Here is a 24,335-nt window from a genome sequence, read left to right as displayed (position 1 = left end):
TTTGTAGCCCATTTAGATAATAAAATCATGAGTTGTATGTATAAACCATGATGCCCATTTCACCAGCTTTTTAATGATAATTAAAAGCTATAATAATAAGCCCCCTTCAGAGATAGAAAACAGAAGCAACTTACTAACTGATTGGTGCCTTCCACTGGACTGAACCCGGAAAGCATCTTTACTTCCAAAATAACCATATTGGAAGAGCTGCGACTCCCCACATAACTGAGGGCAGAAAGAAGAAAACCTGTGTGAGTCCATTATCTTCCCTCTCGGCACACTGTGCATCTGCCACACACACACACACACACACACACACACTCGCTCTCACTCTCTCTCTCTCTCTCACTCTCTCCAGCTCAGCTTCCACGGTCTAGGTGCCCCCCACCGCACCTCCGCTGTCCTCACCTGGTACGGATGGTCAGAGCCAAGGATCGAGGTGAAATACTTGGCTCACACCGAGCTTTTGTTATGTCCACACTAAGACTAAAGGCATCCACACTTTGAGGAAGGGGAATATTATATCTCAGCACCACCTAGTTGGAAGAAACAGATAACCAGATCAGAGTTGGGAAGGATTTTAAAGCTTGTTCTGTTTGATAGATAACTAATGAGAACTGACTGTACAGCACAGGAAACACTACTCAGTGCTCTGTGATGACCTAAATGGGAAGGAAATCCAAGGAAGAGGGGATAGATGTGTACATGTGGCTGATTCACTTTGCTGTACAGCAGAAAGTAACACAACATTGTAAAGCAACTTTACTCCAATAAAAAAGAAATAAAAAATAAAAAGAGGGTACGGTTCGAACGACTTTCCTTGCAAATAAGGTAGATGAGAGAAAGTTCTACTAGAGGCAGAGATGTCCTCAGACTCTCCTTCCCAACGCACACTAGTCCTCCTGGAGCCCTGCTTACCTGCACATAGACACAGCCCTTGCCTGAAGTCTCCAAGGTGTACACCCCGGGGAAATCGGGCAGACTCTTCTGCTGAAGCACCAACCGGTTGGCAGCTTGAACGTTGAAAGTGTGCTGGAAATTCTGAGCAGATTTTATAGCCAGGTTGACTTCCTCAGACGGCGCATAGACAATAGTGGCATACTTGGCAAGAGCTTGGAGAGCAACTACAGTATCCTGAGGAAAACAGTCAGGCATCAGGCATATGCTTACTGTTTTGTGGACCATTGGAACTAACCTCCAACAACCCTGTAACCTACACACCTGATTGTTGTTCGCTAGCTTGGATGATACCTCCTCTAAGTATCTAAGAACCACATTCACCAATGCTGGGGAAGCTGACATAGAAATCATAATATCTTACCTGCATAGAAAATCACCATCAAGTCATTCTTGAACATTCATGGGTCATTAGGCTAATTTCATATATTTATATTCAGCAATGAAACCTAGCTTCAGAACGGGCTATTGTTAGAAGTAAGTGGATCGAAGGAAGTCCAAAAAAGAGTATACATATCTATACGTATAACTGATTCACTTTGCTGTACAGCAGAAACTAATGCAACATTGTAAAGCAACTATACTCCAATTTTTTTAATTGGTAAAAAAAACTAAAAAAATAAAGAAGTGAGTGGATCACTGCTCAATATATATTTTACAATTTCCTTATTTGGGGAAGAAACAGCAGTCACTTGATAACCCTAAACATTGCATGCTCTTCAAAGTTATTTAATTGCATAATGATCTGCTGTGGCACAGGGTATCAGGGGATCCTTGGAAAACCCCTCCTTGAAGGACAAAGCTTCTTAGCTATTATGACATGTGACAATCTTTTCTTCATCTGGGAAAAAGACAGATAAACTGTTTCTAAAAGAGCATGGCATCACGTAAAAAGTGTGAGCCTTTCCTTTCTGAAAACATGATTTATATAAATTACAACTGGAGGAAAGAAAAAAAGAATGAGATATTCTGCAAAATTGTCATATCTCACTCTGTGTTATAAGAATTTCTGTATGCTCAAAACTTTGTCAAATATCTACTGCAGAATAAAGGAACCCCACTTCTCCCTATCCCAAACAAAAAAGAACAGTCATATTTAGACATCACACTGTCATATAAAGATAGGAAGACAGGTATCAACCCAGGGGAAGCTGTGAACAAGTTATATCTGTGCAGCTTGGCCCTCTACAAACAACTTTTTGTCTGTGCTCTGTGACCTGGAGCCCAGGAAGGCTTTATTCCTTGGACATGTGGAGACAATTCAAGGAATGGGACCTCACCATCACCTAAAAACCAAAGTGGATGATATGTGACTTCTTGTAATAGCCAAGGATTTTATTGAAAAGCAACTCTGGCATATATCTGTCACTGAGAATTCTAAACATTCCATCCTCTGCTTTCTAAAATTATATAATTATTTAGGGCTCAGCAAGGAGAAGGAAATCCTTCCTGATCTTTGGCCAAGAATTTCCCTGAAATAAGGAAACATAGTACCATATAACTTTTTAAAATTCCAATTAAGTCATTACCATATGCAAGGTCTTAACATCATCTCTTAACATCTACACCAGACACTCCATCTATTAAAATCTGTTCATTCTTCCAGGTCTACTTTACACGTTACATCCTCAGTGAAACTGGCCCTAATTTCAACAAGTCATACTATAATCACTATGAGAACAAAAAATGTGTTTTCTTGTTTACCTCTGTATCATCAGTGACGTGGAAAGAGTAGGGATTTAATACTATTTACAGAACAAATGAATTAATGGCTATTCTCTTTGTCATCATCAAAGATGATTTTTATGACATTATTTGAATTTATCACACAATTCTACCTCCTCTTTTCCCTACTGCCACCCCACCAATTCGATTCCTCTTTACACCTAACCTAGACAAATGAAATAGTCTCCTGATCTCTTCAAATCCAGTGTCTCTCTCCTCTAAATCATCCCATGTCCAAGGGACAGATTAATCTTTCTGAAACAAAGTTTAAAAAAAATAATGGCTCCTCAGAATTAGGCAGAAACTGAGTCTGACATGCAAGGCCCTTCATAATATGAAGCTACCCTACCTTTTCAACTAAGTCCCTTTATGCTTCAGCTAAACCAGTTTTCCCAACAGCCATTCTATGGTTTTGCAAATGGGTGTCTCTACTCAGACTATTCCCCCTTCCTTTCAATAGTTGCCTAAAATTTTCACATGTCCCTTTAGATCTCCCTCAAATGCCATTCCCCTGTGAAGATTTTTCTTATCCCCCAAGCTGGTATGAGGTCTCTCTCCCTCTTGAAATTCAGTATTTTGTACATTTTGTATCTTTGTTCTGTAACCAGAGCCTGCTATGTAATATATACAACTTTTCCTAGTTTTCTTTCTAGATTGTAAACTTTTTAAAGACTATATCTTACCAGCTTTCCAATACCTGAAATAGGAGGTATACCCGTAAAATCTTGCAAAAGCTTACAGACCCCATAATTGGCTTTCTAATTTGTGACTATGTAAATCTAGCCATAATTATACATGTCCTCTTTTCATGTAGAACATAGATCTCATGATGTTTCATACTCTACAAAGAAAGAGACTTAAATGCATATAGTACTATTTATGTGCTCAAATGACCTAATTTTATGAACCCGTCTATATATTTTTCGCATGATTTTCTCCCTTTCTATAGAATGATTAGTCCCTGGACCTAGAGGGCAAGGGCGATAGTTTTTCCTCTCTCTCCACATGGGATCTAATCCTACCTGATAAGTGGCAGGAGAGCAGGCTATTTACCTGAGTGGAAGAGAACCCTCCATATGCATTTTGCTGCTTGGTCAACCAAGCCACTATGCCAGTGGCCTTGTTTATCTCATTTGGAGTCAAGTCGGCTTTGCTAAGCCAGGTCAACAATACATATGCCGTAAGTTCCACATCTACAGCCTCAGGCTCAGACCAAGGGCTGGCATCCGATGATGGAGTAGGTTTGTGGCTCCAGTGAATGGACGTTCCTATGGAGAAAAACACATAATTAGGAAAGTCTTAGAAGGAAATGACTTTCCCATATTCACTTTGTAAATGCTACACCTTAAATCAGAGAAAGTACCAACCAAAAATTAATTGTGAGTTAGAAAAAAAGATTTCTCAAATCTTCTGATTTATTGGCCACAATGTATATGCAAGGATGTGTGTCTTTGTGTGTGTGTGTACACCCACACATAATTCCCCAGGGTAAACCTGGGAGCATCAATAAATGCCTCCAGCAATGATATCAAAACCTCCCTTGTTAATTTATAAATTCTTATGTTAATGGGGATATGTAAGTAGAAACTTCTTTTAAGAATTTTATGTGTTTGGGGTCTTTTTTTTTTTTGGCTTACAAAATTTTTTTAATTTTCAGCATTTATTTTCCTTAATCAAAGGTCTAACATTGGGCCTCCCTGGTGGCGCAGTGGTTAAGAGTCCGCCTGCCGATGCAGGGGACACGGGTTCGTGCCCCGGTCTGGGAGGATCCCATATGCCGCGGAGCGGCTGGGCCCGTGAGCCATGGCCGCTGGGCCTGCGCATCCGGAGCCTGTGCTCCGCAACCGGAGAGGCCACAACAGTGAGAGGCCCGCATACCGCAAAAAGAAAAAAAAAAAAAAAAAAGGTCTAACATTTTAAGAAGAATAAAAATGGCAGAACATGCATAAGAACTCTGAGAAACCATAGAAGAAACGCTAATGAGGGCGAGCAAATAAAATATGAGACCAAATCCCGACTCTGTGACAGCCACAATGGCAAGTAACTTGAAGACAAAGAACAGCAAGTAGAAATGAGAAGAGTGGAAGCTAGAAGTCTAACTACATATAAGGTTAAAGATAATAAATACATAGCCCACAGGAGGCAATCTAAGTGGAAGAACAAAAGAAAACATGTGAGCCTGCAATGCAAGGTAATGGAGAAGAGTTAATCACATTAAACTAATATACACCTGCGCAGATATCACTCCACTCACTGTCTGAGATCCCCATTCCACGACTAGAGTTGCTTATACACAGGCCGAAAAACTACCCAGAGCCCATATGAGAGGACAACTTGACAACAACAATCGTATAAATGAAAGCTGAGATTAAGTTTCTGCCTGGAAGTATAATTTTAAATAAACAGCTAGGTAAATAAAATTCATTAATATTGTATTTACAAGATCTGTTAGAATATCGAGTTTTTTTTTTGGCCAAACCACGTCACTTGCGGGATCTTAGTTCTCCGACTGGAGACTGAACCTCTGCCCTCAGCAATGAAAGCGCCGAGTCCTAACCCCTGGACTGCCAGGGAATTCCCAGAATATCAAATATTATTCTAAATACATCCAAAAGTTTGAAAAGGACCTTGAGAAATCTCCAAGTTCAAGTCGTACCCCATCAAACTCCATGATTTTACACCAAAGAATTGTTAAATATCTACAAAAGGGTGGTTCTCCAACACCAATACGTTTTCTGACTAGCTTCTACCATCTATTTTCTCTTCATGTTAAAAATATAACATGCCTTTGAGGACTTTCAGGGGCTTTCCCGCAAAACTGTTAACAATGATTTTATGACTTAACTTTTACTAAAATGAATCCTAGAATTGAATATATGTGGGACTATGGAGACTAGAGAAATTTTTCACATATTTTCACAATTTCAAAAAACTCCTGGGATTTCCCTGGCGGTCCAGTGGTTAGGACTCAGCGTTTTCACTGTGGTGGGCCCAGGTTCAATCCTGCAAGCCACATAGCATGGCCAAAAATAAATAAATAAAATAAAAACAAGAAAGCAAAAAATTCCTAACATGGCCAACATACCTGAGATGATAGCCTGTTGATCTAGCTTTTCAAGAAGAATGTTTCTGATGTCCATATCCCCAGCCAGAGTGAAAGTATAAGCTAGTAGGGCCTGTGTGTAGGGGTTGGTGGTGGAGGAGACGGAAGGCTTGAGACACTGCAGACCCTGACTCACCATCGGGTTCTAAAAAGTGAAGATGAAGAACTGAATTTATAAGGCATTCCTTTTAAAAGGGGCAGTGATAAGGAAATCATCATATCCTCTTTTGAGTTTAAAAGGCTGGCTAGGGACAAAAATAGGTGACTTTCTCTAGGAAACAGGCATGATCAGGAGAGTGTCAAGGGGAGGAGCTAGAGAAACTCACATCTACGGTCTTTCCCATCTCCAGCAACGCAGCCGTGATGTAGGCAGTCAAGGAGACCTTGTCATCAACTCCACCCTGGATGGAAATGGAGACAGGAAGTCAGGGCAGCAGCCAGCACACGGAGAATTGCATGCACATTGCAAAAAGGTGTCCCCTCTGAACGGATGAATTATTATTATTTTTTTTTAAAAAGCGCTCCTGGGACTTCCCTGGTGGTCCAGTGGTTAAGACTCCGAGCTCCCAACGCAGAGGGCCCGGGTTCCATCCCTGATCAGGGAACTGGATCCCTCATGCCTCAACTAAAGATGCCGCACGCGGCAACAAAGATCCTGAGTGCCGTAACTAAGACCTGGCACAGGCAAATAAATAAATAAATATTAAAAAAAAAAAAAAAAAAGCGCTCCTTTCCACAGGCTGACCGCAGCCCCAAGCCTCCAGGACACACAGTGGAGGGGAGAACTGGCTGGACTTCAATAACTGCACAGCCTTATACGGTAACCTGCAAGAAGTAATATGAGGTCTTCAGCTCTGAGTGGGTATTTAGGAAACCCAAGATAAGGTGTTAAGAAGGATAACAGGTTTTAAAAAAACGGGGTCGGGGGCGGGGATAAGGAGAAAATCTCTTATTCTCAGATTTTTTACTGAATCTGAGCTTCCCCCAAATGGACGTTCCCCTCAAGTGGCATAAAGCCCAGCTTCTTCTCCAGGGGAGAATAGGTAACACCTTCCTTTTTTTTTTTTTTTTGTTTTTTGCGGTACGCGGGCCTCTCACTGTTGTGGCCTCTCCCGTTGCGGAGCACAGGCTCCGGACACGCAGGCTCAGCGGCCATGGCTCACGGGCCCAGCTGCTCCGCGGCATGTGGGATCATCCCGGACCAGGGCACGAACCCGTGTCCCCTGCATCGGCAGGCGGACTCTCAACCACTGAGCCACCAGGGAAGCCCAGTAACACCTTCCTTGATTAATGCCTTTCACAGAAGGATATTAGCAAATTTTAAAAATATATATGTAATCTAAATTACTATCTTTGTTCTATAGATAAGAGTACAAACACTTAACATGGTTAAATAGTTTGTTCAAGAATACACAACTGTGGGCTTCCCTGGTGGCACAGTGGTTAAGAATCTGCCTGCCAATGCAGGGGACACGGGTTCAATTCCTAGTCCGGGAAGATCCCTCGTGTCGCAGAGCAACTAAGCCCGTGCACCACAACTACTGAGCCTGCACTCTAGAGCCCGCGAGCCACAGCTACTGAAGCCCGCGTGCCTAGAGCCTGTGCTCTGCAACAAGAGAAGCCACCGCAGTGAGAAGCCTGCGCACCACAACGAAGAGTAGCCCCCGCTCGCCACAATTAAGCCTGCGCGCAGCAACAAAGACCCAAAGCAGCCAACAAAATAAAATAATAAAATAAATAAATTTATATTAAAAAATACACAACTAATAAGCTGAAGGACTGGGATTTGAACCCAGTGGGTTTAACTCTGGAGCTCCTGGTAAGGACCGAGCCAACAAGCTTGACAACATAAATGATGGGTTTCTTGAGAGACTGGCTGGCTCTGGTAAGACAGGAGGAAGATAAACCTCTAAGATCTTGTTCTAGTCACGTCCTGGCTTGTACTACTCCTCCATATGGGGGACACTGGGAAGATCCTGCATAAGGAACACTAATGAATCATATAGAGATTTGGTTTTCAATGCTCAAGATTTTTTTTTAATTGATTTTTTTTTTTCGGCTGCAACACACGGCATGCAGGATCTTAGTTCCCAGACCAGGGATTGAACCCATGCCCCCTGCAGTGGAAGAGCAGAGTCCTAACCACTGGACCTCCAGGGAAGTCCCGGCGCTCAAGATTTTTAATCTAGGTCCTGGAATAGCAATAATGATTCCTCTAGGAAAGTTGGTACGTCTTTCTCTCACTCGGTCTGCTCTGAATTGAACAAGCTGCCCGCACCCTGACACCTTGCTGTGTTGGGAAAGGTCAGGCAGTGCAGTGAATGGGCAAGAACAGTGCCCCTGGAATCCAAGTGCTGTGGTTCAAATTACAGTCCTGCTGCCCACTAGTATTCACCTCAGGCAATTTACTTAACCCCTGCACCTAGTTTCTTCATCTGTAAAATGGAATTAATAATGATATGCCAGTGCTTAGCATGTTGATTTGTTGTAAACATTAAATATGAATATCAGATAGAGTACTTAGTGCCTGCCAGAGAGTAAACCCCTTACAAAAGACACTGGGCTGTCTAGGAGTCCCCACCAGAGGAAATGGCTTTACTTCAGACTTAGGGAAATAGTAAAAGGCTCAGAGATCTTCTAGTCCAGTGGTTCTCAAACTTTAGCAAGTATCAGGGTCACCCAGAGGGCTTGTGAAAACACAACTGCTGCCCTTACTCTCAGAGTTCCTCAGAGTAGGTCTGGGGTGAGAGCTGGAATTTGTATTTTTTTTTTTAAAGATTTTTTTGATTTTTTAAAAAAGATTTTTAAAGTCTTTATTGAATTTGTTACAATATTGCTTCTGTTTTATGTTTTGCTTTTTTAGCCGCAAGGCATGTGGGATCTTAGATCCCTGACCAGGGATAGAACCCATACCCGCTGCACTGGAAGGCGAAGTCTTAAACACTTGGGCCACCAGGGAAGTCCCTGGAATTTGCATTTCAAACAAGTTCTCAGGTGGTGCTGATGCTGCTGATCTGGGGACCATACTTTGAGAACCATATTCTAGTACATATTCTCATTTTACAGATGTGGAAGCTGAATGCTCAGACTGGTTAAGAATATTGACCAAGGTCACCCAGAGCCAGGCCTGAGACCTGAAGAACTGACTCTCAGGCCGGTGCTCTCTTGATTCTGTTCACTCAGAGGTACAAGTTCCTCCCAGACACAGTAGTGGGCTGTGGGCCCCTGGGCAGGTCCGCACCTTCATAGTTGTGTGAAAGAGCTCTCCCACGTTGGCATAGCAGCCATTGGAGAGCTGGTTTCCCGCCATCCAGCTGAGAGCATCCTGGATGTTCATCTCATCAATGAAGATGAATCTCTGAGCCTGGCCCAAGCATTTTGTGACAAAGGCAGTCAGCCTGTATGGGTTAAAGGGAAATGTGGCATAAGGGTGGATTTCCAGGGGAGGGTGCAATAGTTCTACAACTTATTCTGTTGAATGGTCCCAGAAGGGGAGTTGAGGAAACATAATGCCATAGGAAGCTTGGAAAAGGGAGGCATTAATTGGCATTCATGGGGGCAAGAACTGGGAGGTATAAGGTCAGAGAGAAGAGTGAGGGGCTTGACCATACATGAAGCTGAAATAAACAGTATTAAAGTGGTAGAGGATAGAAAGCAAGAAGGAATGGGGTTAAGGGGAGAGGTAGAGGAATAATTCCAGAGGGTTCAGGAATTATGCTCTGGGGTACAGAACTCATGGGGAACTGGGCAACATTACCATGTGTTTCCATTTTCATCCTGCTCCCCAAAGGCACTGTAGGAGCCGTTGCTGTGTTTGTACATCAGCTCCCTCTGGTACCCTGGGAAGACAGATGTGGTTTTAGATGACAGTGATAACTTCAAAAAACACCCCCATGGCTTTCAAGGATGAGGGACACTTCAGGGGCTGAACTTCCCTGAGTCTTATCACCGATCATAGGCGCTAGACAAGGTGTCCAAGAAGAAAGAGTGAACCAACTCACCTAGCCTCAGGAAATCCATTGCTTGAGACTTGATTTCCTTAGTCAGCATCCCTGTCTTGTCCAGGTACTGCAAGACGTAAATGATGGGAGCGAACAAGATCATGTTCTGCTCCCCACAGCCCCTTGGCATCTGCACCAGACTGTCTAGGTTCTTCAGGGCTGTGCCCATGATGTCCCCTGGGATCCAAAAGGAGAGGAAAGGAAGGTGGTGGCAGAAGAAGGAACCCTTATGAGTTATTATCATACATTTAACAAACACGTATTCACTATCATTTAGTGAGTCCCTACTCTGTGACCTTGGGGGCAACAGTCTCCACCTCGAAGAGCCCATAGTCAGGGGGGCAAACAATTACAATACATTGCAATGCTAATTTACTATAAGCAAGTATAACATATATAATATCGGGTATGTACAAGGTGCTGGAGTACACAGAGAGGTATGTAGGCCACCTGAGGGAGTTCATGGCTTTTAAGAAGCTGATGAGGTTTGTAACAAAACCTGCAATGCTTAGTCTCAATCTCTAAGTGCCTCCACTGCATATAAATACATCACCCTCCAAACCACCAAGTCTCTCCCAAACACACACACACTCCTGATACGCTTTTCCTCGTTATGTCTCTTGACCACTCCATATACGTCACAAGCCAGTAAGCTTGTGACTCATGAACATCTGCATTTTAGTCATTGAGTGCAATTCAAATGTGCAAATATGTACTGAAAGTCAACTGTAGGAACTGTACTAAGAACAAACATGAAAAAGACATGGCCCTTGTCCTCAAGGATCGCTCAAAGCAGTGTGGAAGACAGACAGAGACAGTGAGCTATAATACAGTGAGGTGAGTGCTGTACCAGAGGTATGAATCAAATACAGCCAAAACGGAGACACTTTAACCTGGAAGGGATCTGGGTAGGGGGTTAGAGTACAGAAAGAACCTAACATGTATAGGCCTTCTACTATGTGCTAGATATTGTGCTGGGAAATTAATTATATTTAATCTTTACACCAATCCTGAAAGGTAGGTTATTATCACTGTCTTACAGAAGGGAAAAGAGGGATCGAAATTGTTTTTGTTTGTTTGTTTGTTTGTTTTGCGGTATGTGGGCCTCTCACTGTTGTGGCCTCTCCTGTTGCGGAGCACAGGCTCCGGATGCGCAGGCTCAGCGGCCATGGCTCACGGGCCCAGCCACTCCACAGCATGTGGGATCTTCCCGGACCGGGGCACGAACCCATGTCCCCTGCATCGGCAGGCGGACTCTCAACCACTACGCCACCAGGGAAGCCCCGAAATTGTTCATTAACTTATCCAAGGTCACATGGCTATTAAATGGCGGAACTGGGATCCTAAGCCAGTTTGATACAACTTTCAAGCTCATGTTTTTCTATTTGCTCCCTCTCCTTGCCTAAAGAAGTGGCATGTCCTATGCAAATATGGTTGAATCTTCCCAAAACTGTATTCAAATATATAAAGTCCTCATTTTTAAATGGTTCCTGCAAACATTTCATCTCCCCTCCACCCAATTTATAGACCTAAACCTAAATACATATCAAGCTTCAGCGACCTTTAACTTCCTCCTGCCCAGACTCTTTTCTGTTTTTAACCAGAGTATATGTCTGTTTAATCCCATCTGCACTGCACAGGCTGTATTTGCCCACTTTGTAAAATAAGCTCTTCTTCCTTCATCACTTCTAATCTACCATACCTTCCTCCAGGTAGGGCCATAGTCCTCAACCCATGCCACACCTTGGCAGCCTCTGGCCCCATTTTTCCTTTTTGAGCCAAGAATCTCTGGTTGCTTACCCAGAACAGTAATATAAGCCTTGGCTGAATCAGGAACAACATCCACAGGGACCTCCAGGGAGATGGATTCTGAAGCCACTTTTCCTATGAGGGGCAGAGAAAAGGTAAAACAATAAAAGGTGTAAACAGTGGGGGTTCTCACGTCCAAACCACAGAGAAACTTGCCATAATCCAGGGTTTTCTGTACCCAGTGCTTTCCGTAGGTTGGAGGTAGATTTTTTTACCCTATTCACAGTGGTCTTTGCTGAAAATAAATTCCAGTGAGAGACATAATTGTGCTGTACATTTTCTCTTCTTCATCCTGCCTTTCAGCTACTTGGCCCCATTGGGAATGGCACCCCTAGACTCTCCTATTTCTTCTTGTCCTGTATATTCCTCCTTTTGCCTAAGAAGATCTCCTGTTGCTAAGGGAATTCTCACACCAACCCCTCTCTGTGTTCACCCACCTTTGGCGCACAACAGCGAGCTGTGTGTCATCTCCACAGGGACTCCTTCCGGCTGCCATGGAGAGAGACAAGGATGGGTGAAAAAACATAGATGAGTATCAGGGCAGGTGGCACTGAAGGAATAGGAAGGGGAAGGGAAATGGGGAGAAGAGGCCCTGCCTGTGCTCCAGGGCTTCACTCAGAACTGGAGAGAACAGAGCTTCTCTTTGACATTCAGAAGGATTCCATTTCAAACCAGGGAGGGGCCTCTCAGTAAAATTCTTTCTGGGCTAGAGCTAAGGATAAGTTTAGGAAACTTCTAAGAGACAGGATTGACAATGGGGTTCATGATGACAGGAAGCAGCGAATGATGACATTAGGGATTTTCTTAAGAGAAACTAACATTCATTGAGTGTCTACAAAGTAACAGGTACTGTATGGTACTTCCATAGACCATCAGTATGGGTTATGCAAGTAGTTAAGGGCAGAAGGGGGTCAGGGAAGGATAAAGATGAGCTGCCTGATTGGAGTTGGAGTAAGACTGCTGCAAGAGACTAACTGACATGGTTAGACACACACTGGACATCCCTGGCTTGGTTGCTGCCTCTACCTCTGAAGCTAGGCCTGTAGAAAACTCACCTTGACCAGAACTGGTTTGATGAGTGTGTCACTCTGGCCCTTTTCTGGAACAAACCCCTTCTTGTCCCCACAGAGTTCATTGCTGTCCAGAATATTAGTGCTGATGGTGAAGTTTACATGACCTGAGAAGAAAGAGGGCAAAAGGGAGACATCAGCCCTATTGGCAGAGGTACCAATGAGGTCTCTTCCCCTCTAGACTAGTGCTTCTTAAACTTAACGGCAAAACCTAACGGCATACAAATCACCTGCGGCTCTTGTCTGTTACAATACAAACTCTATTTCCGTAGATCTAGGGTGGGGCCCGCATTCTGCGGTAGGTGGCCTCTAAGGGACCCCAGTGATCCCTGCCTCCTGATATTTACACTGTTGTGTAATCCCCTCTCCTTGTCTGTGGCCTGGATTTTGTGATTCACTTCTAATGGAGAGGATAGGGCAGAAGCAATGAGATGTCACAGCTGAGCTTATGTTATAAAAAAGACTGCAGCTTCTGTCTCAGGTGCACTCTTCCTCTCAAGCCATGACCTCTGGAGGAAGCCAGCTGTCGTGTCATGAGGCAGCCCAGTGGGGAGATTCATGTGATGGGAAACTGAAGGAGGCCACTAGCCAACACCTGAGGCCAAGAACTGCAGCCTTCAGTCTAACAGTCCATGAGGATCAAAGGCTTTGGAATGAGCTTGGATGTGGGTTCTCTCCTGGGCAAGTCTTTGGATGAGAACACAGCCCTGGCTGAACTTCATGAGAGACCTTGGGCAAGAGGCACCCAGCTAAACTGCACAAATTACTGACCCACAGAAACTGTGTGATAATAAATGTTTGTTCTTTTAAGCTGCTAAATTTTAGGGTAATTTGTTAAGCAGCAGTAGATAACTAATACACCCAAAGACTGTACTTTGAGTTGCAAGGACTTAATCCAAGAGCAAATGACATCTCATAGGATTATTGTGATGATTAAATGAGTTAATTCATGTAAAACAGTTAGGACAGTGCCTGGCCCATAGTAAGTATTTGACTAGTAACATATATCTTGTCCTGGCGTAAATATTAAAATCTCCCTCTTTTACTCTCAAAATAGTCCAGTGTGGATAATGTTTTGGTCATCTACCAAAGAATATTCGCTTATTTTTTTATAACATAGACTTGGGAGGGAGAAAAATAGAGGCAAGTACAAAGAAGAGGAAAGAGAAAACAAAGCAAATACAGTAGAGGAAAGGGTAGAGTTCTCAGTCTCTGTGCTTTCCTTGCCCATCTGCTACTTCCTTCTCTTACCCAGTTTGACAGCTGTGATATTCCAGTGATAGGATTTTGATTCATCAGCACAGAGACAGCTGGAGGCCTGAGAGTCTGTCCCTGGTTCCACCTGGTACTCCTCTGATTTAGCCAGGTTAGTCTGAACCTGAAGAAGATATTTGAGTGATAAAGGGTCGGAGTAAAGGAGACAATACACAGAGGTTTAGGAAAATATGGGCGCAGAGACACCGACATCTCATTTCTTTCTCAGGGAAAATTGGTATGCTTCCAGTTTAGGGAATGACACCTGCTTCTTGCATCCCCAGCTCTTACCCTAATGCACTCCTTCAGATAATTGAAGATGGTGGCAGTAAGACGAAAGGATTCTCCGCGAACTACCGAGTAAGGGAGAGTCAGATCAACAAAGAATGGCTTGAAGGCAGTCAGTCCAACAGTGGGTGAAAGACCAAAGCCTCTGGACTGGGAAGTGCAGAAAGTCATGGCCTTCCATGTGGTGATGGTATCAGGAACTGTGACGGGGACAGACGTCTTCCCTGAGTTACTGTGAGAATACAAGAACCCAGGTGAAGCAGACAGCAGGAGAAAGGCATTTGGGAATTAAGCTACAAATTTGTCTGCAGAAGTGAATATTTCGTTGCTGTTGTGCGTGGGGGAAAAAGCAAAAAGGCAACCGAAATGGTGGCCCACATGAATCTCAGAGTGTGAATCTTCAAGAGAGGATGTACAAGTATGGGAGAAGGGGGGTTGTCTGAGGATGTGAGGAGGGGGAGCACGTGTGGGTGAGCATCTGTGTGCAAACATATCTGTAAGAGAGCCCAGTGCCCTCTGAATCGGTGAGAATATGCCTTCTTAGGGTTTGTCAAAATGAGGTGGTAAGCAGTGGGCAAGAACCAAACTAATATCAAATGTGCCTTTCCGTTTGTGTGGCCCTGCAGTGAGAATGCACTGTCTGCACTGTGCAAATGTGAAGACGTGTAAATTTGTTTTGAGTGATTGTATATAACTGTGTAAGAATTCAGGGAAAGAAACATGTTCTCATATCCCCATTAAACCTTCTTGGCTTGAGACTTAGGTTCATTAGAAATTATCTGAGTCAGTTCTCTGCTGAATCTACACTGTATATATAATTTTGTTATACCTTTTAGGCATCACTTACCCAACACGAAACAGATCCCAGAGCCAAGTCTCCGGGAAGTACTGGCGAACCTGAGAATCCTCTGCCTGAACTGGTGGTATCCTTAAAGTCCTTGGACGAGGTTCACTGGTTTCTAAGGAGACCAAGAACAAGGGAAAAAGCAGAAGACTTATGTCATGTGATAAACTGAGGTGGAGAGAAAACCAGCAAGAAATTCAGAGGGAAGCAGAGAACATCCAGTCTGAGATGAGGACAACTAGTGAGCCTGCGCTCTAGAGCCTGAGAGCCACAACTACTGAGCCCTCATGCCACAACTAATGAAGCCCGCACGCCTAGAGCCCATGCTCTGCAACAAGAGAAGCCACCTCCATGAAGAGTAGCCCCCGCTCGCCGCAAATAGAGAAAGCCCATGAGCAGCAATGAAGACCCAACGCAGCCAAAAATAAAAAGATAAATTAATTAATTAGTTTCAAAAAAAAGAGAGAGAGAGAGATGAGGAGGAAGGACCACTGAGGAACTGACTGGTCATGAGGCTATCAGGGGAAATGATAGACACGGACGTCTGGCCAGGAAATGAGTAGATAAGGGCTTCAGGCTTCAAAAGCCCTCCGCAGAGACAGAGAGAGAATGAGATCCTAGGGAAACTGCCTTCATCTATAACCCACAATCCATTATCATTCTGGCTACTGGCTCAGTGCAAGAATAGGAGGCAAAGAGGGAGCTTTCAGAGTTCCATGATGCTAAATATCTCAGTGAATCTGCAAGCCACAGAGGCAGCTTACCTGCAGCACTGTCTCCTGAAGTTCGGTAACTGCAATCTACTGGCTTCCTGATTCTGGCGTTGGACAGTATTTTCAGGCCCACTTCCTGATAGGCACCAAAGGGACCAGAGAATAAAGAGTTAAGGAGGTCCTCTCCCTTACTACAAGGGCTACTGCCTCGAAATTTCACCCTCAAAGGGTTAAACCAACACATTCTTTGCCTATTAATTGTGAGACAAATACTCAGCCACCAAGATTGGTTCACTTCTATTCCAGCTAGTGTGAAAGCTTTTCAATTAAACTTATTTCATTGTGTTTATATATAGAGAGAGATAGATAGATGTATTTTGCATATGTATATACACACATATACATACGTTTTTGCAAAATGATCACCACAACAAGTCTAGTTAACATCCATTACCATATATAATTACAAAAAATTTTTTTCTTGTGATGAGGACTTTTAATATCTATTCTCTAGCAACTTTCAAATATGCTATACAGTATCACTAACTATAGTCACTATGCTGTACATTACATTCCCAAGACTTATGTATTTTATAACTGGAAGTTTGTACCTTTTGACTACCTTCGCCCATTTTACCCGCCTCCACCTCCCACCTCTAGCAACTACCAATCTATTCTCTGTATCTATGAGCTTGTTTCGTTGCTGTTGTTGTTGTTGTTGTTAGATTCCACATATAAGTGAGATCAATCGATATTTGTCTTTCTCTGTCTGACTTATTTCACTTAGCATAATGCCCTCAAGGTCCATCCAGGTTGTTGCAAATGGCAAGATTTCATTCTTTTTTTGGCTGAATAGTAGTATTCCACTTATTTCATCGTTCAATATGTTTAATACTTCTTCCAAATATTAGTAACTGTATCCTTATTATTTGACTTGAAATTTCTAAAGGCAGAGACCGTATCAGCTCAATCAATTCAACAAAAATATATTGAGCATTATGAAGGATCAGGCATTATAGAGAATACAAAGATGAACAAGACCCACTACCTGACCTCGGAGACCTCCTGGTCAGATGTGGGCCAAAGCATCCCAAACTTCTGTGGATAAAATAGGTGCAGTAGCTTTCATAATAGAGACTTCTGGTCTACCTTTCTTCATTTTCCTTCTTGGCTGATCCCATGGAATTCAATGTTTGGAGACCCCAGAGAGAGGACTAGTGTATAGCCTCAGTCAGTAGGTGACTTCTACAAGCATGAGGACCAAGTGAGGCTGCCTTACCCGTCAGGAGTTTCTTTCAAGATTTTGCCCCTGCCAGTGCCCATATGACTCTGCCCGTTTTATTAGATGTGGGCTTTCCTTTGCCCCTCCCACCACAATTGTTTCTATGAGAACAAAATGGGTAAGAACATTTACCTTGAAAAAATTGAAAAGAGCTACGCCTTCATAGTACCAAGGCCTCCACATGTAAGAAAGCCTGCCCCAACGCTCCTCAGGCACTGCATCAATGCGGGGCTGGGAAAACTCCCATGGGCGAGGCCCTGGACACTCATCATATTCATCCACTTGATAGGGGTAGTTACCGTACCAGAATGGGAACATTCCATAGACCTGAGAAAACACAGAAAAGGAAATAAAATTTTTTTTCTTAAGAAAGTAAAATATTGACATAGTGAAATCACTTGAGAAACTTCTCTCAGATTCTCATTCTGGTGGCACAGTTTACTGCTCTTGTATTATTTCTCTTCATTATTCCACAATTTCTTCCATCATAACCCCTTCCTCTAGTTCATCTTTTTTCATAATCTGTCACCCTTATCTCCTATTTCATCTTTCCTGATACTGATCGCTGTGACTGTATTAACCGTGTCCTTCTCATATCATCATTTCTTTCTTTTTTTTTTTTTTTTTTTCCTTTGGCCATGCCGCATGGCTTGAGGGATCTTAGTTCCCTGACCAGGGATTGAACCTGGGCCCACGGCAGTGAAAGCACACTGGACTGCCAGGGAAGTCCCCATATCATCATTTCTGTGGCCATGTCTATCTTCAACCTCACTGGGCGTTCTTACAGTAGCTTTGCTACCACCTTGTGGAGATGCAATATTTCCCTGAGACTCTCTTTCCCACTGCCTGGAATCCATCTCTTAATTCTCTTAATTCTGATGCAGTCAGCCTGTCTTCTCTGTTGACTCCCTCTTGCCACCACGTCAGCAGACCACTCACGGAGCGGTTGCTCAGCTCACTCTCTGGTCTAAGCAGCAAGACACTCTCATCCACGGCCCGGATCGCACACAGGGACTGGGGAGCTGCCTGGAGCTGCAGGTCCACATCTGCTCCTGGAAGCTGCTGGGAAGGTGAGAAGCCAAGGGAAACCTGGGGAAGAGAAAAGGATAATGTGGGGCTCAGGTCAGCCTGGAGGGGAGGAGAAACAGGCATCACCCACATGCCCTAAGTATGGTCCCCAGCTCACTCCTTCATTTTTACACTAATTTTTCTTTGTAAAGTATTGCCCTTTAGAAACAGTGTCTTGTAATACAATTGGAAAAACTAAGCAGCACGGTAGAATAATGTAGAAAGTTTCAAAGACAGAAAGTAGAAAGAGAATTTGTGGAATAGCTATACAGAACATATGACTTCCCAGCATGACCTTTTAAAAGAAGTGAGAGAGCGGGAGAGTTCAACAGACCGTGCAAAAGATAGAGAACATGATATCCAGCTTCAATATTAACTCCTTCTTTCCCCGCCCCTGCCTTATCTCCAACCCCAGCATACACAGGCTCTCCCTCTACGTCCAGACATTTCCTTCACCCTCTTCAACTGCCATTTTACCTGATTGTCAAAGCACATCTCCACTGAGAACTGAAGTTTGTCTGCTATAACACCTCCACCGGGAAAAATGGCATACATCACCAGGGAAGGATCAGGGGCTAGTCTGGAGTTGAAGGTCAATGAGAGAGAGAAGGAACCTTTCAGTCCTGAAAGGGAAGAGGGGATATTCAGGAATGGGAGTACACACTCACCTACCAATGACATCCAACCCTGTGTTTGCATTTCTTCCTGAGCCAGCTGCAGGTCTCATGGTGCAGGTTGCTTCACACTATCCTATTCTTCTGTGGTTACTGTTATGGTCTGTTCTCATTGCTCTTACTCTTGCTTCTAGTATAAGAACTATTTCTTGGAAATTTAAAGTTTAAGTATTCCAAGAGATGCATGAACACTCACCTTTTCTCTTAGACGTCACGCGTTTCTGCCACTCCATCTGCAAATTCCCTTTCCCTATTAACTAAGGAAGAGAAAAAGAAGTCATCAACAACATAGAAGTTAGAGGAGTTTAGCCTTGGCCCAATCCCTGCATCTCTCCATAAGGAGAGGCTCCTTTCGTAGTTCTGGAGCCCAGGTCAGTACTTCATGCAGCGTCCTTCAGCTTGTCAAATGTTGGATGGTACCAAGAGCCCTGATGACTCTTCCTCCAGTTGGAGGTCTGCGAGAACCATGGGGTGGGTGGGAGGAGACAAAGGCCACCACTGCCACGGAGCCAGAGAGAATAGATAGCTGACACCTTTTCTTGAAGATCTCTAAGTTTTATTCTTTTATAATCCTTGTAACATAAAGTCTACTAAAATCCATCCTTACAACCTTTTATTTAAATAAAATTATTTTTATTGAAGTGTAGTTGATTTACTATGACGTGCCAATCTCTGCTGTGCAGCAAAGTGACTCAGTTATACAGACATTCTTTTTTTATATTCTTTTCCATTATGGTTCATCGCAGGAGATTAGATATAGTTCCCTGTGCTCTACAGTAGGACCTTGTTGTTTATCCATTCTAAATGTTATAGTTAGCATCTACGAACCCCAAACTCCCAGTCCATCCCTCTCCCTCCCCCGTCCCCTTGGCAACCACAAGTCTGATCTCTATATCTGTGAGTCTGTTTCTGTTTCTTACAACCTTTTAAAAATTATCACTCAATTGAAAATTCGGTGGAGGGTAAAGGGGTTGGGGATAAATTAGGAGTTTGGGACTAACATATACACACTGCTATATATAAAATAAATAACCAACAAGGACATATTGCATAGCACAGAGAACTATACATATTTTGTAATAACCTATAAGGGAAAAGAATCTGAAAAAGAATTTATATATATACAAATTAAATATATATATATATAAATTATATATATATAACGGAATCACTTTGCTGTACACCTGAAACTAACACAACACTGTAAATCAACTATACATCAATAAAAAAATTTTTTTAAAAATTCAGTGGAAATGAGTATACCTTGAAATTGTCTTGAGTCCTTCTGACATTTGACTCTCTGGAGGAGAAATCTCTTTTTAACTCTCCCTTCCTCTTCACTCTCCCTTGAAACTGAATTCACTGAGATGCCTTCTAAGCAGGCAGGCATCTCAGGCTCCAGTCAAGGGCTCTATGGCCAGTTTCTCAGACTATCTTCCACACTGATCAGCCCCAACTCCACTTTTCTCCTAGGCCTCGCCTCACTTCTGTCCCAAAGACAGTACATGTATTATCACTCTGCCTTATTATTTCCCACCTACCTCTCCTCATTCTGTTATTTAGGATGATTGTTTTAACTTGATGAAGACACTGGAATGATTCAGGGGGAGAAATTCTCTCAGAGACTTTAAGGAGATGATAAGGGAATAAAGAGACTCTGGACCATCAAACCCAAGGTTCACATGAGTCTAAGTTCCTCACGATCATCAAGATGACCAGTAAAACTGCTAGCCTTTATATTTCTTTCAGTCTACAAGTTGTGACTTTATTTCCCCAGCAGAGCTGCTATCAATGTTAATTTTCTTTCTTCTTTTGTGGTACGCGGGCCTCTCACTATTGTGGCCTCTACCGTTGCGGAGCACAGGCTCCGGACCCGCAGGCTCAGTGGCCATGACTCATGGGCCCAGCCGCTCCGCAGCATGTGGGATCTTCCTGGACCAGGGCACAAACCCGTGTCCCCTGCATCGGCAGGCGGACTCTCAACCACTACGCCACAGGGAAGCCCTCAATGTTAATTTTTAACCTTATGTCATCTATTTAAAAATACTGACCAATGGGCCTCCCTGGTGGCGCAAGTGGTTGAGAGTCCGCCTGCCGATGCAGGGGATACGGGTTCGTGCCCCGGTCTGGGAGGATCCCATATGCCGTGGAGCGGCTGGGCCCGTGAGCCATGGCCGCTGAGCCTGCGCGTCCGGAGCCTGTGCTCCGCAACGGGGGAGGCCACAACAGTGAGAGGCCCGCATACCGCAAAAAAAAAAAAAAAAAAAAAAAAAAAATACTGACCAATGAAATTTATTCTGAGTCGCCATCCCCTCCTCATCCTCCCTCCTACCCATCCACCCAGCTCCCTTTCAGCCCTGGTCAGCAACGTTGTCTCATTTATTCCTAGTTTTATTTCCCCACACAACTTCCCTGGACTCCTGTTCAAAATTTCTTTATTCCCCATTTCCCCCCATCTTTTATACCTATATAAACACAGTGGCCACTGGCCACATGTGACTACTGGAGCCTGTGAAATGTAACTAGTCCAAACTCCTTTAAGTATAAAATACATACTTTGAGTTTCAAAGATTTGCAATGCAGCTGAAACACAGAATGTAAAATATCTATTAATAATTTTTTATGTTGACTTCATGTGGAAATGATCATATGTTGGATATACTAGGTTAGACAAAATATATTTTAAAAGTTAGTTTCCTCTTTTCTTCTAATTTTTTTAATGTGGCTTCTAAAAATTTAGAAATTATCTACGTGGCTTGCATTATATCTCTATCCAGACTGTCTGTTCACCCCATCTAGCTCACTGTCTTCATTCCTTTTCCTTCCCAACACACTCTCACCCATCCCCATTTCCCAGTCTCACATAGTAGGTGAAGATGACTTCCCGGTCAGGTTCCACGTCAGCTGGATCGATGTAATAATCCACCAGCACTTCATGGGGCCGGCCACATTCCAAGATGCCATTTGGCCCCTGGAGGGCAAGGAAGCTGTGAGTTGTGTTGTAGAAGGGCTCCAGGTACATGTAGGCATTGTTGTGGTAACGAGGCACTCTTTCTGGATCATATGGCATTTCTTCCAATTGGAACATCCCCTGAGAAAGAGAGAGAGAGAGAAAAAGGCCTTAAAATTCATGTACCCCAACCGTATTGACCCCATGGACTTGTTATGACTCTCAAGTCTGTACTGCCTAAGAGTGGCATGTAGATATTTCACTAGAGGTTCAACCAAGAATATTTCAGGAGTCCATAATAGTGGTTATATGCAGCAGCATGTTGGTACAAAGGGGAGTAAAATAAGGGCTGAATTATAGTTGTCAGGAAGTAGGAAATTGTGGATGATATACCTTCACAGACTGAAGCAGGGAAGAGATAACTATGACTAAGAAATTAAAGGATATATCTCAGAGGTAAGAAAACTAGGTATAGAGGATAATAATCATTTCTAAGTGGAATGATTGAATGATGCCTAGAGTACAGAAATACATAAATTAGCCACAGCAGAAATAACATGTATTTGCTTGAGTAGTGTAGCTGGATGATTGCATTAAAGGCTTCAATTCTTCATCCCTCCCCATAGCAACATCCTTTTTTATAGTTTTTTTTCTTAATTTTATTTATTTTATTTGGTTGCACCAGGTCTTAGTTGGGGCAAGCAGGCTCCTTAGTTGCGGCTTGCCAGATCCTTTAGTTGAGGCACGTGTTCTCCTTAGTTGCGGCCAGTGGGCTCCTTAGTTGTGGCATTTTAACTCTTAGTTGAAGCGTGCATGTGGGATCTAGTTCCATGACCAGGGGTCGAACCCAGGCTCCCTGCGTTGGGAGCACAGAGTCTGAACCGCTGCACCACCAGGGAAGTCCACTTTACCAAGTGTGCCCTTTTAGTCTGACTGTGGACCTACCATGTGACTTGTTTTTGGGAATGGGTGTTAGCATACGCAAGATAAGTAGAGGCTTAGAGAAGCCCTTGCACGTCTGCTTTTGCTCTTGCATCTCTTCACTGCCATGGGAATATACCTGGGCTAGCTCGGTGGATCGTAAGACGTGTGGAGCGCCAGCCTCCAGTCAGCTGACCCACAGACATAAGGAAGTCCACCAAGATGGGTAGAGCTGCTCTTCTGTCTACCCAGCTACGGGAGCAATAAACACTTCCTGTTGTGTACACTAAAGTTCTGTAGTTGTCTGCTAAGCAGTAGTGTGTGGCAATTGATAACTGCTACAAGTAACCTTCCCTATAAGTTATGCAAAACCTAGACTTCTCTTCTTTGTTATTTTAATGAGTAACCGAAAGAGGGAAAAGGGGAATAGGAGGAAGAAGATGACTCTGAACCACTTTTTCCTCCCTAATCTGATTTCAAATAAAGGATCAGATAGAGATGGAGTTAAGTTATAAAATGAATTAGTAGAAATGGCAATTTTTATCTGAAGGTCATTTATTTGATTGGTATTAAAAATGGGATCTAAGAAAAACTTTTTGTCAGCTGAAGGGCAGGACTGGTGAATGGGGGAGATGGAATTCCCCAGGGGTGGTGGGTGGTGGTGTAGTGGGTGGAAAAGGAAAATTTTGACGTTTTCCTTCAGGGAGGCCTTCCTTCCTGGAAAGCTGGACCTCCCAGTGCTTACCTCCAGAGAAATGCCTTTACCGTCCCAATTAATCGTGTCCAGCTTGAAGGGAGCAAGACCTTCGTTGTCAGTAGTTAGGGTCTGCTTCATGGTTCCTTTTTCGCCGTGAATCAACAGAAACACTGAATGATGCTTGAGGGGGGAGTCTTCATGGTCCCTAACTCTTATCTGAGGGGTGAAGGTCATTAAGGCATTAGAGTCAGGTTTAGTGTAAGTTTGAAACTGTAAGAATATATTTCAGGAAAGAGTCCAGAGAAAGGTAAATGTGATTCAGGGGTTGGAAAGTAGGATCTATGAAGAACTGAGAAACACACAGAAGTAGCTTGGCCTGGAGCAGAAGTAGATTTGCCACATGGGTTATGAAGCGTCAGGGCCCTTCATTTGCATACACCCCTGCCAAGGCTCTGTACATTTTTGTTTTCATTTTCCTACAGAGAGACCCCTTCCACTCCTAAATTGCATAATCCTTAGGCTCTAAGAAAGTCCGGATCTACTCTTGGTCTAGAGAAAAGATGACTAAGGAATAAATGGATCTAAATATGTACAACATTCTTATGTTCAGCAGTTGTTTGGGAAGTGAAGAAAGCTAAGCTGGAGAGAGGGGTAGATTGCTAGGAATCAGCAAGAAAACACTACCAATTTTTAAATCTCTAAAAACAATGCTTAAGGAGCTATAAATGGCTCTCTGTCACAGGAAGCTTGATATTAACCTTGCCTAGATGCAGAAGCTCAGACTAGATGATCTCTCCAGATAACTTGCAGCTCTAAAATTCAAAGATTTAAACATGAGAATGTGAACCCCTGGCATTAGGAACGGCACTGAAGTCACATTAATATACAAGGCACATGTCATATGAGATTAAGGACACACAGTGCAAGGAGTTAAGCACATAGTCGAGAGGCAGGCTGCCTGGCTTTGATCACAGTTAAC

At 43.3% G+C, this 24,335-nt stretch overlaps 1 protein-coding gene across 1 annotated transcript in view; it reads right to left on the bottom strand.

Annotated features, from left to right (window-relative positions):
* A2ML1 (alpha-2-macroglobulin like 1) overlaps positions 1-24,335 on the bottom strand; it is a 43,731-nt gene that overhangs the window by 6,011 nt on the left and 13,385 nt on the right. The window contains exons 11-32 of the mRNA XM_060112843.1: positions 23,405-23,572; positions 21,652-21,879; positions 18,985-19,045; positions 18,592-18,737; positions 17,986-18,135; positions 17,179-17,373; positions 15,812-15,900; positions 15,055-15,159; positions 14,211-14,439; positions 13,917-14,043; positions 12,651-12,772; positions 12,033-12,084; positions 11,587-11,670; positions 9,787-9,963; positions 9,543-9,624; positions 9,027-9,183; positions 6,112-6,186; positions 5,768-5,930; positions 3,736-3,950; positions 919-1,134; positions 409-536; positions 135-225 (exon numbers count right to left, since the gene is read on the bottom strand). Of these exons, the coding sequence (XP_059968826.1) occupies positions 135-225; positions 409-536; positions 919-1,134; positions 3,736-3,950; positions 5,768-5,930; positions 6,112-6,186; positions 9,027-9,183; positions 9,543-9,624; positions 9,787-9,963; positions 11,587-11,670; positions 12,033-12,084; positions 12,651-12,772; positions 13,917-14,043; positions 14,211-14,439; positions 15,055-15,159; positions 15,812-15,900; positions 17,179-17,373; positions 17,986-18,135; positions 18,592-18,737; positions 18,985-19,045; positions 21,652-21,879; positions 23,405-23,572 (3,060 nt within the window). The remainder of the gene's footprint in view (positions 1-134; positions 226-408; positions 537-918; positions 1,135-3,735; positions 3,951-5,767; positions 5,931-6,111; positions 6,187-9,026; positions 9,184-9,542; positions 9,625-9,786; positions 9,964-11,586; positions 11,671-12,032; positions 12,085-12,650; positions 12,773-13,916; positions 14,044-14,210; positions 14,440-15,054; positions 15,160-15,811; positions 15,901-17,178; positions 17,374-17,985; positions 18,136-18,591; positions 18,738-18,984; positions 19,046-21,651; positions 21,880-23,404; positions 23,573-24,335) is intronic.

Source organism: Mesoplodon densirostris, chromosome 11, assembly GCF_025265405.1.
Source record: "Mesoplodon densirostris isolate mMesDen1 chromosome 11, mMesDen1 primary haplotype, whole genome shotgun sequence".
Lineage (NCBI taxonomy): Eukaryota > Metazoa > Chordata > Mammalia > Artiodactyla > Ziphiidae > Mesoplodon > Mesoplodon densirostris.
Note: the sequence above shows the minus strand (reverse complement) of the source record. Positions and strands in the feature narration are given on the sequence as shown.